The 12840-nt window shown below is 42.0% G+C and overlaps 1 protein-coding gene across 1 annotated transcript in view; it reads left to right on the top strand.

Annotated features, from left to right (window-relative positions):
* Window positions 1–12840, top strand: part of LOC102064754 (vesicle-associated membrane protein 2) — a 62916-nt gene that overhangs the window by 40023 nt on the left and 10053 nt on the right. The window contains exons 2-4 of the mRNA XM_005489493.4: window positions 2363–2480; window positions 10211–10369; window positions 11924–11975. Coding sequence (XP_005489550.1) covers window positions 2363–2480; window positions 10211–10369; window positions 11924–11975 — 329 coding nt within the window. The remainder of the gene's footprint in view (window positions 1–2362; window positions 2481–10210; window positions 10370–11923; window positions 11976–12840) is intronic.

The following is a 12840-nucleotide window of genomic DNA, read 5'->3' as shown; positions in this document are numbered from 1 at the left end:
CTGACAGTGCATTAATGAGGCCATAACTCCAGCAGCATTAATCAGAGCCCAGGATGTAGAAGGGAATGATTCACAGAGAAACACTGTGTTCTCTCAGTCTGTCACTGTGGGAAGGCATTGGTGATGCATGAGTGGGATTTGTGATATTTCTCAGTTCACATGCTCAGGGATTTCCTCTGCAGCTTGAGGAAGGGTTTGCTTCCCTGTGGGGAGCAGTGAGGGTCCCTTGCAAGGAGAGGTGAGGTGTGGGTGTGAGGATGGCTGGCTGAGGCTCGGGGACCCTGCTCAGGCTGGGGGAGAGATTTGTCTGCACAAACTCACTCTGAGACAGAGCAGCTCTGCTGCTGGCTTTTCAGGACATTTGTTTTGTCCTTTGTGACTGGAGAAGGGCAGTGTTGGAGGTTGGGAGCTGCTATGCAGAGGGTCAGGGCTCTGACTTTCTCCTCCAGGGTTGTGGACAATGCTGGAGCTGCTCTGGGGGGCATTTGGGGACCAAATGGGGAAGGTCATCATTGCAGGGCTCTGACCTTCTCCTCCAGGGGTTGTGGACAATGCTGGAGCTGCTCTGGGGAGCATTTGGGGACCAGCACTGGGGAGGGTCAGCATTGCTGGTGCCAGAGGTGACTGACCCCATGCTGTGTGCAATTCTCACCCCCATTTCCTCCTCTGTTCTCAGGAGCTCTGTAGTTTACTGCAGCCCCGAGACACGTGAACAGTCTCTGTTTCAGCCCGCACGTTTGAAGAATGAGTCGGAGTTCTTCAGTTCTCAGTCTCAGAGTTGTTTATTGGATCTTATCTATAAAATTTTCTCCTGTCCAGCCGAGGTTCGCTCAGCAGGACAGACAGAGGCACTCTGCCTGCCCCCCGGGGTGGTGTTATCTCTTTATACTACAAACTACAGCTAACATGTTTGCAATTACTTTCCAATACCTATCACCTATGTTAGACAGTGAGCTTCTACTCTAAACCAATCCCAAAGTGCCAACATCACTGCAGAAGATGGAGGTAGAGAAGAAGAAGGAGAAAGGCTGGACATGCCCAAGTCCCTCTGTCTTGTCCCCAAAACCCCCATTCTAAAAACCCCAAAATCTACCCCTTCACCCAGTGATAATTTTATTATTACACAACTTAAACTTCTGTGGCTTTCAGATCTTCATACAAAGTTGGTAATTTGCTCCACGGGTCACAATCAAACCCACAGGTGTTCTGGGCTGTGTGCCAGGGTCTCTGAGCCCCCTGGCAGGGTCCTGGTGACTCTGGACACCCAGAGGGATGCACTGAGTTCCGAGACACTGTTTGTTTCTCCTCTCTTCTGTTTGTGATGGATGTGATCTCCTCCTGTTTCTGATTGTTTCCTTCTGTTTCTCTTGGCTTGGTGAGCTCCAAGCAGGAGGAGCAGGGCAGAGCTTTATCAGCTCACTGAAAGGGTCACAGCCCATCCCTCCCTGCAGTAACACAGAGTCCCCAGAGCACAGGGGGTTGCCTTGTGGCACAGAAGCTCTGTGGTCACTTTGGCCATTGGCCTAACTTAGGGTAAACAACTTGAGTTTTTTACCATTTAAAAAAGCAGCAAGGGAGGTGGAAGAGTTTGATAAAGTCCCATCAAGAAATACTGTAAAAACCGATTGTGGTATGAGAAGGAATAGTGTGAGAAGTAGATTTGTAGAAAAATTTGAAAACCTGACAGAAGGCTCACATAGCATACCTCTGTATACAAACGTTGAGATAAGAAATGCTGATTTAGAAATGCCATGGAATAGGACAGAAATTGTGGAGAGAAAAATGGGACTAGAAACAAGTTTCAAAGAATGGCCTTATAAAAAAGACTGAAGAAAGTCTTTCTCTCTATTTGGAGAAATAGAACTATGAAGGATGCACTGTAGTAGGACCCATGAGGGCTTTTTAAATGGTTGGCTTTAAGGCATCTGCAGCACAGTGTGGCTAAAAGCTGATAAGCCAAGAAAGGCATATAGTGTTTTGTAATTAAAAAATAGTTAGCTTCTTATTGTGATGGTGTGAATTGTAACATCTGTATTGTCTCACCCTTCCCATGAGACTGAAAATGGAATAAAAGTGTCTAAAATACCTCTCAGTTGCCCCATCCCTGGGTCAGAAAATAGTATTGTCTGACAGAATGGAACAGTAGGGTTGTGATCCAAGAATGGAAACAAGCGTAAAGGTCTTTGAAGAAAAACAAAGTGCTTTGAAACTCCAAAAGTTCTTTGAAGAGAAAGGTACTTTTTACCATTCTAGAAAGGGGTTGTGAGCAAGTCAGGATGGTTTGGTCACTCAGGTTCCCTGGTTCTGCCCTAGGTCTGTTCCAGGATGGTTTGGTCACTCAGGTTCTCTGGTTCTGCCCTAGGTCTGTTCCAGCATCTGCCCAGGGTCCTGCAGGGGCTGCAGGAGCTGCAGGGCCCCCTCCTGCCGCCAACGTGTCCAGCAACAAGAGGCTGCAGCAGACACAAGCCCAGGTGGACGAGGTGAGTGCTCAGGGCTGATGTGCTTGGGTCCCCCCTTGTGCAGCTCCTGCTCATCTGAAGGGAGTGGGTCCAGAACTTGAGATCTGCCAGCAAAGAGAGATCATGGATATAAATATCCCTGCACCAGGAACAGCTCTGAAGATTAAATATGGGCATTGCTGCCATGTAGGAGTGTCAGGGATAGGATGGTGGGGATGGATGGAGCCCAGAGATCTCTGCAGCCAGGTCCTGGAACCTGTGGTTTATTGCAAAGGGCCTGGGGGCAGGGCCCTGCTGGGATTTGGGGTTCATTGCAAAGGGCCTGGGGGCAGGGCCCTGCTGGGAGCTGCCAGGCACAGCTCGGAGCAGGCTCCAAAGAGGGAGAGAGGTAAAGAGAGAGAAGGCAAGAGCAGAGTAAAGAGAAAATGAGAGAGTGAGAAAGAGTAAAAGAGGATGAGAGTACCAAGTTCCCATTACAATACAATAAATCTTCTGTGCTGAATATTCTGATTCTCACTAACCAATCTAGTACAAGATGCAAATCCTATAACATTTACATACAGCCTATAAGAATCATTACATTACCATACTGTGCTACATTTTAAACCCTAAAAACTCCTCTTTGGGCCCCTTCTGCCAAGTTAGTAGGGTCTGCTCTGACCCTTGGGCCTGTCTGCAAGCAGAGGGTGTTGTTTGATCAAAAAAAATTACCTTCAACCAACCATACCATTGCTTTCCAGTTGTTGAGTAACTAAAATATCTCAAAGCTTGCTTTCATTTCAATCTCGCTTATAATTTTCATATTCTCAAAATCTTTTGCCAGACAATCATATTTATAAGGCTTTCATGTTTCATCTTCCCCAACACTGCCAGTTCAGGAATTTCTCCCAGTCGTCTCCTTAGGAGGACACGTCATAGTGGAAGCAACTCCTGTAGTTTGTCTAATCCTAAAGTTTAGATGGTAATTTCTCAGACTGTGTCACAGAGACAGAAGAGCATCGGCTTCTCCCAGATAGATTAAAACCACCAGCACTGAGCCACTGAGGGCGGTGTTCATTAGCAGGAGCTCTATTGATTAATCATCCCAATTTATTCCCAAAGAAAGGCACCCACACATGATGTCATAACAGCTTCTCTAACAAATCCCCACTCCTTTTCTTGGTCTTGGGGACCATGTGCCTGTTCCAGCACATTCTTAAATTCTTGTCTTGGCTGTAATGCCAGAGTCCCTCCAGCTGCTGTGGGAATGGGAACAGTGAGCACAGCTGTAGCATCCTTACACACCTGCTGGGTGCCTTTGTGTGCTGGCTATTCAGGAAAGAATATTGTTCAACCCCTCCAAAGGCTGAAGTAACTCATTGCTTACTGTCTGTGGTGAAGTGCACAGAGCTTGTGTGATTCTTAAAAGCCAATTTGTTAAAATACACATTAGAAAATATGTACTTACATGTACTTAATTCACATTCCCTGAAAAATCCCTTTGCCCAGGATTTTTCTCCTGGGAAGCTGAGAAGCCTCAGAGAAAAGGAAAACAATTCTGATCTCATTTGCTTCTCCTGTGTTGTGCTCATGTGGAATGTGTTTGGAGATTGTTTACCCACAGGTGATTGTTCCATTGGATTCTGCTGGGAGTTGTTTTCACTCTTTGGCCAATCAGGGCCAAGCTGTGTCAGGGCTCTAGAGAGAGTCAGGAGTTTTCATTATTGTCTTTTTAGCATTCTGTAAGTATCCTTTCTGTACTCTTTAGTATTGCTTAGTATAGTATTGTTTAATATAAGAATAAATAAAAATAAAATAATAAATAAAAATAAATACTGGTATAATAAATAACAATATAATGGTATATATTATATAAATATATAACAATATATTATATATTATATCTATAGCACATATAATAATATATTATATATAATATATGTAAATAATATATAATAATTAAGTAAATAAATAATAATCAATAAATAATAAATAAAATAATAAATATGCCTTCTGAGAACATGGAGTCAGATTCATCATTTCCTTCCTGCCATGGGGCACCCTGCAAATACAATAACTTACCTGCCTAAAAGCCTCTACTTTCAAAAGCTTTGGGCATGCTTTAAAGATAGTAGAGAAGACCTCAAAATATCCAACTCAAATGCATTTCTTAAGATAAGTTAAATACACCTGTCGAAATGGGCCTTGTCTTTTTGAGAAGCTTTTCTTTGTTGAAAATCTGGAACAGTGACTTTCTGGTCTTCCCATTGTTGGTGCTCAGATGTGTTCACAACATCCTCTGGCTGCAGAAATGCTGCAGAAATGTCTAGACTAGGTTCTCTCTTTATCTCTTTATTTCCTCTTCCAGTGGGGAAAGAAAAGTTAAAATTTCATTTTAACTTTTGTCTTTGGTCAGAATAATGAAATAAATTTCTTGTCCTCAACATGCTACATCATGAAGGCCCTGTAATTGTTTATGTGAATGACAGCGAAAGTAACTATCCCTAAAAGATGATAAAAATTGCCTTTTATTATCTTAAAATGAGTGATGCCTGTCAGACACATCGGGCTCTTCAAGTAGATCAGTAGAGATGGCATCAGTGAGGGTGTGAACCCTTGCTTTGTGTTTAAGATACTCTGCATTCTGATTCTTTCCACTCAGACCCATGAAAATCTGTCTTTTTGTGGAGATGATGAGATAGTTTGGATGTTGCTCTTGCCCAGTATGGGGGGGACAATGAGTAGTTCTTGGATTTGAGGGTTATGTTGTTGAAATCCAGGATTTGTGGGGGTTTTGCTGCCATTTGAGAGAGAGGCTGCTGCTGTCACAGAACCACAGAATGATCTGGGTTGGAAAAGAGCTTTAAGGTCATCTAGTCCAACCCTGCCCTGACACCTTCTCACCAAGCAAACCATGGCACTGAGTGCCCCATCCAGGCTTTGTTCAACACTCCAGGGATGGCAACACCACCCCTGCCCGGGCAGACACTTCCAGTGCCCAGTCACTCTGTCAGTGAAGAATTTTTCACAGATTTGGAGCTGACAGCACGTGGTCAGCAGCTCCTTTTTAGCACGGAAATCACAAAATAAGAATAGCCAAGGGAAGCAAGCTGGCCCTTACAGCACTGTGAGGTCGCTGGGGTGATGCTGGTTTGTAACACCAAGGGATCCAGTGTGAGATGCCATGATGGGTTTTTTACTTTTTATTTTTATATGCCTTTTATGCATTCTCAATACCCTTAACAAGCATATTTGTAATTTTTTAAACTTAATATCCTGGTATTTTGCTAGTCCAGACATCTTAAAAGCCTTGCAGCTGGGGACTGGAAAGCCTCACCCTATCCTGAGATACCAAGGCCCCCTCCTAAAACATTTATTGTAAACTAAAATCAGGCCCCTCTGGGGGGAAATACTTTAGAGTAGGGAGATGTCAGGGCATTCATTTAAGCCTCTCATTGAGGCATCTTTGTTAGATATTTTGCTAATTTGCAAGGTCTATACATTTACATACATGATCTACTGCATAGTGCACCTTGGTGAGTTGTTGTGCTGATGCCTTGGAGGGGCTCCCTAGACCAGAGGCCAGACAAGATTTAGAGAACAAAGTGGGGATTTATTAAAGCCCTTAAAACAACCACACCTTGGGCAGTCACAGCCTCCCAGAGGCCACACCCAAGCTGGACAATGGGCACCAGTTTTTCAGACAATTATAAGTTTGGTCCATTTACATATCAGGGGTTAAGTCTCCAATTACAGCTTCAGCTAGTGAAGTCATTTACCCCCAGTTTGCTGCCACCAATTCACTTTTGTTTGTACTTTCAGGGCCTGAGGCTGTGGGGTGTCCTTAAGTTTCGGGCCTGGAGAGGAATTATTTTGTCTGAATAAAAGGGAGAAGAGCAGCTAATAGGTTATGGAGTTTATAGTGAGTTTAGAGTTACGCACTGATGCAGTACAGGATGTGAAAAATATAAAAGCTAAAATTCTAAGGCAACACTACTGTGAAAAATGCCAATCACTTGTTTTTAAAATTTTAAAAGTTTAATAGTAATGAAATGGTTATAAAAATAGTAATATAATTAGAGCAATAATAATTTGGACAGTTTGGATTAGGACAATATGAGACAATTAAAAAAAAGAGTTATGGATGTCCAGGTACCTTATTCTGGGCAGCACGAGCCTGAAAAAGGACCCATGTTAACAGAGGATTGACCCTTAAAAACAATAACCTGTTGCATATTCATACACCTCATACATGATGCATAAATTCCTTTCAAACACAGGATTCTGTCTGGGCAGTGTCAGCTTCTTCCTCTGAATCCTGACAGTGTCATCATGGCTGAGCAAGGCAGGAAGAAGTTCACTTCTTTTGATAATGGAGCAATAAATTCTCTTTCTCTGAAAGATTCAGGTGTCCTGTGGCTGCTATCTTGCTGTGAGTCCTTTCTTTAAAAAAAATATCCTACATAGCATAGTTTCTATTTTAACATTTTGTTATAACCTAAAACTATATTTAACACACTACTTCAGAAAATTAACACAGCGTAACTTTCTAACACAACCCATATAATATTCACGTTAATATTTGCGAAAAGCCAATCATAAATAGTCATTTTTCTCAACTACCACAAAGATATTTAGGAAACACCGAAGTCAAACCCTTTTATTTCGTCACCTGTGGCTCTGTCCCGGCTCGTTTCCCTCCGTGCGCCCGCAGGTGGCGGCAGAGCCCAGGCAGAGCTCGGCAATCTCCGCTGTTGGTGATGCTGCTGTTGTGATGCCCGGGGAGGATTTCACCTGTTCCTCTATTGGGGTTTCCCCCCCGAATCCTCTAGACACCGTAGAGATTATTTTCTAAGGCCCAGACAAACATTCATCTATTTGACAAAAATGAAATCTCACCTGGGCGAGTGTTCGCTGCAGCCGGATTAAATTCAATGAGTAGTTCTGGGGAAACAAAAAAAACCAAAAAACAAACACAGAACCAAAAAAGCAAACTAACAAAAAAAACCACCAAAAACAAAAACAAAAACAAACCCCCCCAAAAAAAACCACTACCCCCCCAGCATAACTAAAAAAAAAAACAAAAACAAAAACAAAAAGCCACAAAAGAAACCCCCCCAAAAAAACCCAAACCAAAACCTAAAAAAAACCAAAACAAAGCAACCCAAAAAAACCAAACAAAGCAACCCCAAACCCCCAAAAACAACACAAAAAAAACCAACAACAAAAAACCAAACCAACCAAAACCAAACCAACCAAAAACCCAACCAACCAAACCAAACAAAAACCCAAACCAAAACCTAAAAAGAACAAAACAAGGCAGCCTAAAAACCCCCAAAACAACACAAAAATCCAACAACAAAAAAAACCAAACCAACCAAACAAAACAAAAACTCCAAAAAACCCCAGCAAAACTAAAAAGCAAAAAAAGAATCCCCCCAAAAAACCCAAACCAAAACCTAAAAAAACCAAAACAAAGCAACCCAAAAACCCCAAAACCACAAAAAAACCAACAACAAAAAACCAAACCAATCAAAATCAAACCAACCAAAACAAAACAAAAACCCCAAAAAACCAAGCATACAAAAAACCCACAAATAAACAAAAAAGCCCAACCAAAACCACCCAAAATTGAAAATAATTGGTAGGAAATACCAGAGTACTTTGTATCAGAATTTTCAAATAGTTTATAATTTTCACTACAAATCATTACAGCAAGATAAAATTCAACTAATTACTAGCTGAGAAATCAATAATTAAAAAAATTAGCATTGTTTTATATGAAGTTAAGTGCTTGGAAGGTTTTGGTTTGGAAAAGCAAGTAAGAAAATTTGGATTGACCAAAATATTTCATTTTGGTTTAGGTTTGGTAGACAAGTGAAACAAATCTTTTAAGACCTTCTGCCAGTCCTGTTAAAGATTCTTTCACTATCAATTTCCTCTCGCTGTATTTGAATAATGTATCCTTTAAATAATTCTGGATTTTTGCAGGTAGTAGTTAAATTTTATTAAATATGTATAACATGGAATTCCTTATTATAGAGTGTGAGAATTAACAGACCATCATCTTCATTCACTGCAAGAAAAATTGGACCCAACTTTACAGAGTTTGTGACACTTGCATTAGTGGTGACTTTCTGCAGGATTGCTATCTAGTTATTGGCTTGCTAGAAGAGGATTTTCACCATAGCCAAAGTGTAAAATCCATTTATGAGCAGCCCTTGCCTGTTACATCCTGGCTGTGCAATGAGCCTGAGCTCTCTGCTGCTCTTTGGGATGAATTTGCTGAGGTGAAATGTTCTCCTCCTCCTCCACTTCCAAGCAGGAATTCAGATCATGGCTGAGGAGTCATCCTGCCCAAAAGATCTGCAGAAAGAGGAAATTATTTGGTAAGGAAATGCACACAGTTTCCTTTAGAGTGGGCTTTTGTCTGTCTGCTTTCTCTGCTTCAGGTAAGGAAGGTATTAAATGTGCAAGGAAAACAATGGCTTGTTCTTAGTGATGTCAGCCAAATTGTGCTGTAGAGATCTTCATCAGATCTTTGTATTTGTATAAAAGAAGTCAAAAACTTTAATCAAACTAAATGTGGTGTTTCATGAGGTCTGTTTGTTTTCTCCCTTAAGGACATCCAGCACAGTGTATCTCACTGAGGGTAATTCCACAGGCTGGGGTTTTGGGGCAGTGCCCAGGGAATGCCATCACACACCACATGACAAAAGGCTGGGCATCACTGCTTTGTATGAAGAGGTGGGACTATTTTGGGGCTGAGAACGATTTATTGCTCAGATAAACATCAGTCTCAGAGGCTGTGAGGTTTTAGAGGAGCAAGCAGTCAGCCATAGCTCAAAGCAGTCACAAGTTCTTCATTGCAAGGCAATATAAACCTTCTGATCCAATGGACAGTGACGGTGTTCACAGGGGTCTGAGGATGAGGGAAGAGATGAGGATCTGACTCCATGTTTCAGAAGGCTTGATTTATTATTTTATGATATATATTATATTAAAACTATACTAAAAGAATAGAAGAAAGGATTTCATCAGAAGGCTAGCTAAGAATAGAAAAAGAAAGAATGATAACAAAGGTTTGTGGCTGGGACAGAGAGTCCAAGCCAGCTGACTGTGATTGGCCATTAATTAGAAACAACCACATGAGGCCAATCCCAGATGCACCTGTTGCATTCCACAGCAGCAGATAACCATTGTTTACATTTTGTTCCTGAGGCCTCCCAGCTTCTCAGGAGGAAAAATCCTAAGGAAAGGATTTTTCATAAAAGACGTCTGCAACAGGGGACAGTTGCCACAGGGTTTATTTTGCTTTTCTAATAAATCACCTTTACTCACTTCTACTGCACTGTGGTTACTTTTACCCAATGGGCTTCATGTGAGACCTTGTGCATGGGTCTCACATGCACACAAATGCTTCTGTTATAACCTCTAAACTCTTGGCTGTTCTACACAATTACACCCCTATATTATAAACCCTTCACCATCTTATCAATGCAGTTTCTCACTTACTTAAGGCATACTCTTACTTACAACTATAGAAACATAAATTTATGATTTTTCTGCTTAATGTCTGTGTATTGTACTTTTACATCAATCCAGGCTTCTCCCAAGGCTGCAGATCCAACCCTCCTGTGTCTGTGGAATTTCTGTTTTTCCCATTCCCACAGCTGGGTTTAGGATGAGGCGTGACACTCCAGGGTGTGACCAGATGGGTGCCCCTCATCTTTCCTGTGGGAGGGGTCTCAGGTGTATCTGTGCCTTCACAGGTGGTGGACATCATGAGGATGAATGTGGACAAGGTGCTGGAGAGGGACCAGAAGCTGTCAGAGCTTGACAACCGGGCAGATGCGTTGCAAGCAGGTGCCTCACAGTTTGAGACCAGTGCAGCCAAGCTGAAGAGGAAATACTGGTGGAAAAATTGCAAGGTAAGGAATATAAACACTTGTTTGGAGTCACTTCTTGGCAGGAGTTGCTTTCACTTGCATTTAGTGGGACTTTGCCTGCAGGATGGCACCTCTGACTCATCTCTTCTTGTCAAGGTGAGAAGGAGGTGCCTTGACCTCAGTGCTCTAGAAGTCAAGCAACTTTGATCTTTACCAGAACCCATAATTTCTGCAGTATATAAAATGTAGATACAATGTTTGATGCTTCCTCAGTGCCTTCAAATAGGGATGGGAAACTATTCCATGTCAATTCGTGTCAGTTTTGGGAGACACAAAACCTGATCAGGTGCAGTGAATTCCAGCAGTGGAAGAAAAGAAGCTTTTTCCTTGTGGGAATCATTGATCTGATTTGCCTTCAGAATGGTAAACCATAAAAAAATACCCAAAACTGGGTTCTGTACACTGCTGTGAGAAGGGAGAAAATGACAGTCTCTTATGAAGAGGGGCTGGTTAGGACAGAGCAGGACTTTGATCAACCAGCTCCACAGTCTAATCCTTCCCCAAGAGCAGAGAGAGCCTCATTCTCCTTTGCTTTTTCAGACCTTCTCCAATATTTGTGGATTTTGGACCCAGAAACTTCATCGTCCCTTGCTCTTCTAAGACTCATGTCTTTGCTTCTTCCTGCTCGTGCACCACCACCACAAACACTATGCCAGAATTTCACCTTGATTTCCATTGCTCAACATCAACTTTCCTGCTGATCATTTATGTCCACCCAAATAAAAGCAGATGTTCCCAAGGGGGAATCCCACACGTGTCCCTCACTAGCCTGTTGTCTGCTTTGTCTCTCCAACCCACAGTGCTATGAAATGTAGAGCAAGACAAAATATTCTGGGTAAAAACACTCCAGAAATAAAAGGATCTACATTAGAAATTTACCATAGCAGGTCCTCTGGGCCTCTTTTAGCTGTTGCCCAGCTGATAAGTTCAGAAGTGCAGGAAGCAGGGCTTTTGGGAGCTGCAAGCACAGATTTTGAGTTAGGTTCACCCCTATGACTGCAGTCAAACCTGCACCTGCACTACCTTCAAACCTGCCCTCATTATCCTTTCCTGCTTTCTGCTGACAAACAATTCCCCTGTCCTTCCTCTGGCTCCCAAACTCTTCAAAGAGAGGGAAAAAATTTAAAAAGGATCTCCTGCAAGCCAATGGCTGGCTCTGTCCTCGTGGTAGGAGGAATGAAGGCTTTGATTTGACATTCCCATGTTTGTTGTTTTTCAGTCTTTCTGCTCACTGGGGTAATAATGGCCACTGGGCTGAAGCCCTGGAGGGTTCATCAGCTTCCAGGGGCTCTCAGGGGGCTCTGGGCTGCCTCTACTCTGCTTTGCACCCACCTATTTCTGGCCAGCTCTGACAACAGCTCTGCCCATTGCTGATTTTAAAACCAGCAATAAATCTGGGGCCTCAGCAAGTCTTTACAGAGTTAAAAATATGAGGATTGAGACATTAAGTAAAAGAAACAAAAATTGAGGGGTTAATCTGTTTCACATGAAAACCTGACTTTCTGTTTTTCTTTCTCATATCTTCTCTTTTTATAGATGATGATCATCCTCGGTGTAGTATGTGCAGTCATTCTCATTATAATTATAAGTGAGTAATTAATTTTCTCTTTTATTTGTGTTCTTAATAGCTTGTGACTTAAGAATGGCTGATACATTGAAAAACAAAGCAACAAAAAAAAATGGATATAAAATATTTAACTGATTAATTTGTGAAATTTCCCTTCTAGTGTTATGCTTTTATAGTGAGAATTACTGCAAACTCCCTGGACACATATTGGCAGAATTTGTTGACATTCAATGTTTTTAACATTAGCATGTTACATAACTTTCCCTAGGATTAAAAGCTCTCCCTTTTTATGTTTTAAATAAATTTTTATGCAGTCTCAGAGATCTTCCTTTCAGTATGATGGTGATGACTGCCACAGTCCCAGTGTTTTCTGCTAAGAGCAGTAATCCTTGAAATACCTCATGCCTATAAAAAGAGGGTGAAGGCACATAGGCAAACAGGCATCTGATGAATTTTTTAAAAGCATGTACATGCCTGGTTTCTGCCATACCAGCTCGAATTTGAGATGTTAGTGTTTTTGAAGATTCTTTTGCACCTTGAATGCCCAAATCTTGTTAAAAGATGCCCCAAAGTCTCACTGACTTCTTTTCTCAAAGATCATCTCGTTCCACACAGTTGTGTAGGGAAGGGAGCTATGAATGAATAATAGCAGCCCTGCTGCTTGGGACTCAGGGACCTTGTAATGACAGGAACTGAACATTTCATTTATGTAACCCTGTGCTAGCAACAGCTGTTAGGTGACATAACTGTAATATGGCATTAACTGCTAAAAGGGAGATTCTCCAGATACACAATGCAGGTGGTAACCCAGAAGAGATTCACCAGAAGGCCAGACTGTGGATGTGAGTTAATTCCCAGCTCTCAAGTTACATGCCTGATGCTCAGC

The sequence above is a fragment of the Zonotrichia albicollis genome, chromosome 9, assembly GCF_047830755.1.
Source record: "Zonotrichia albicollis isolate bZonAlb1 chromosome 9, bZonAlb1.hap1, whole genome shotgun sequence".
NCBI lineage: Eukaryota > Metazoa > Chordata > Aves > Passeriformes > Passerellidae > Zonotrichia > Zonotrichia albicollis.
The sequence above is the reverse complement of the archived record's forward strand: the minus strand, read 5'-3'. Positions and strand labels throughout refer to the sequence as shown.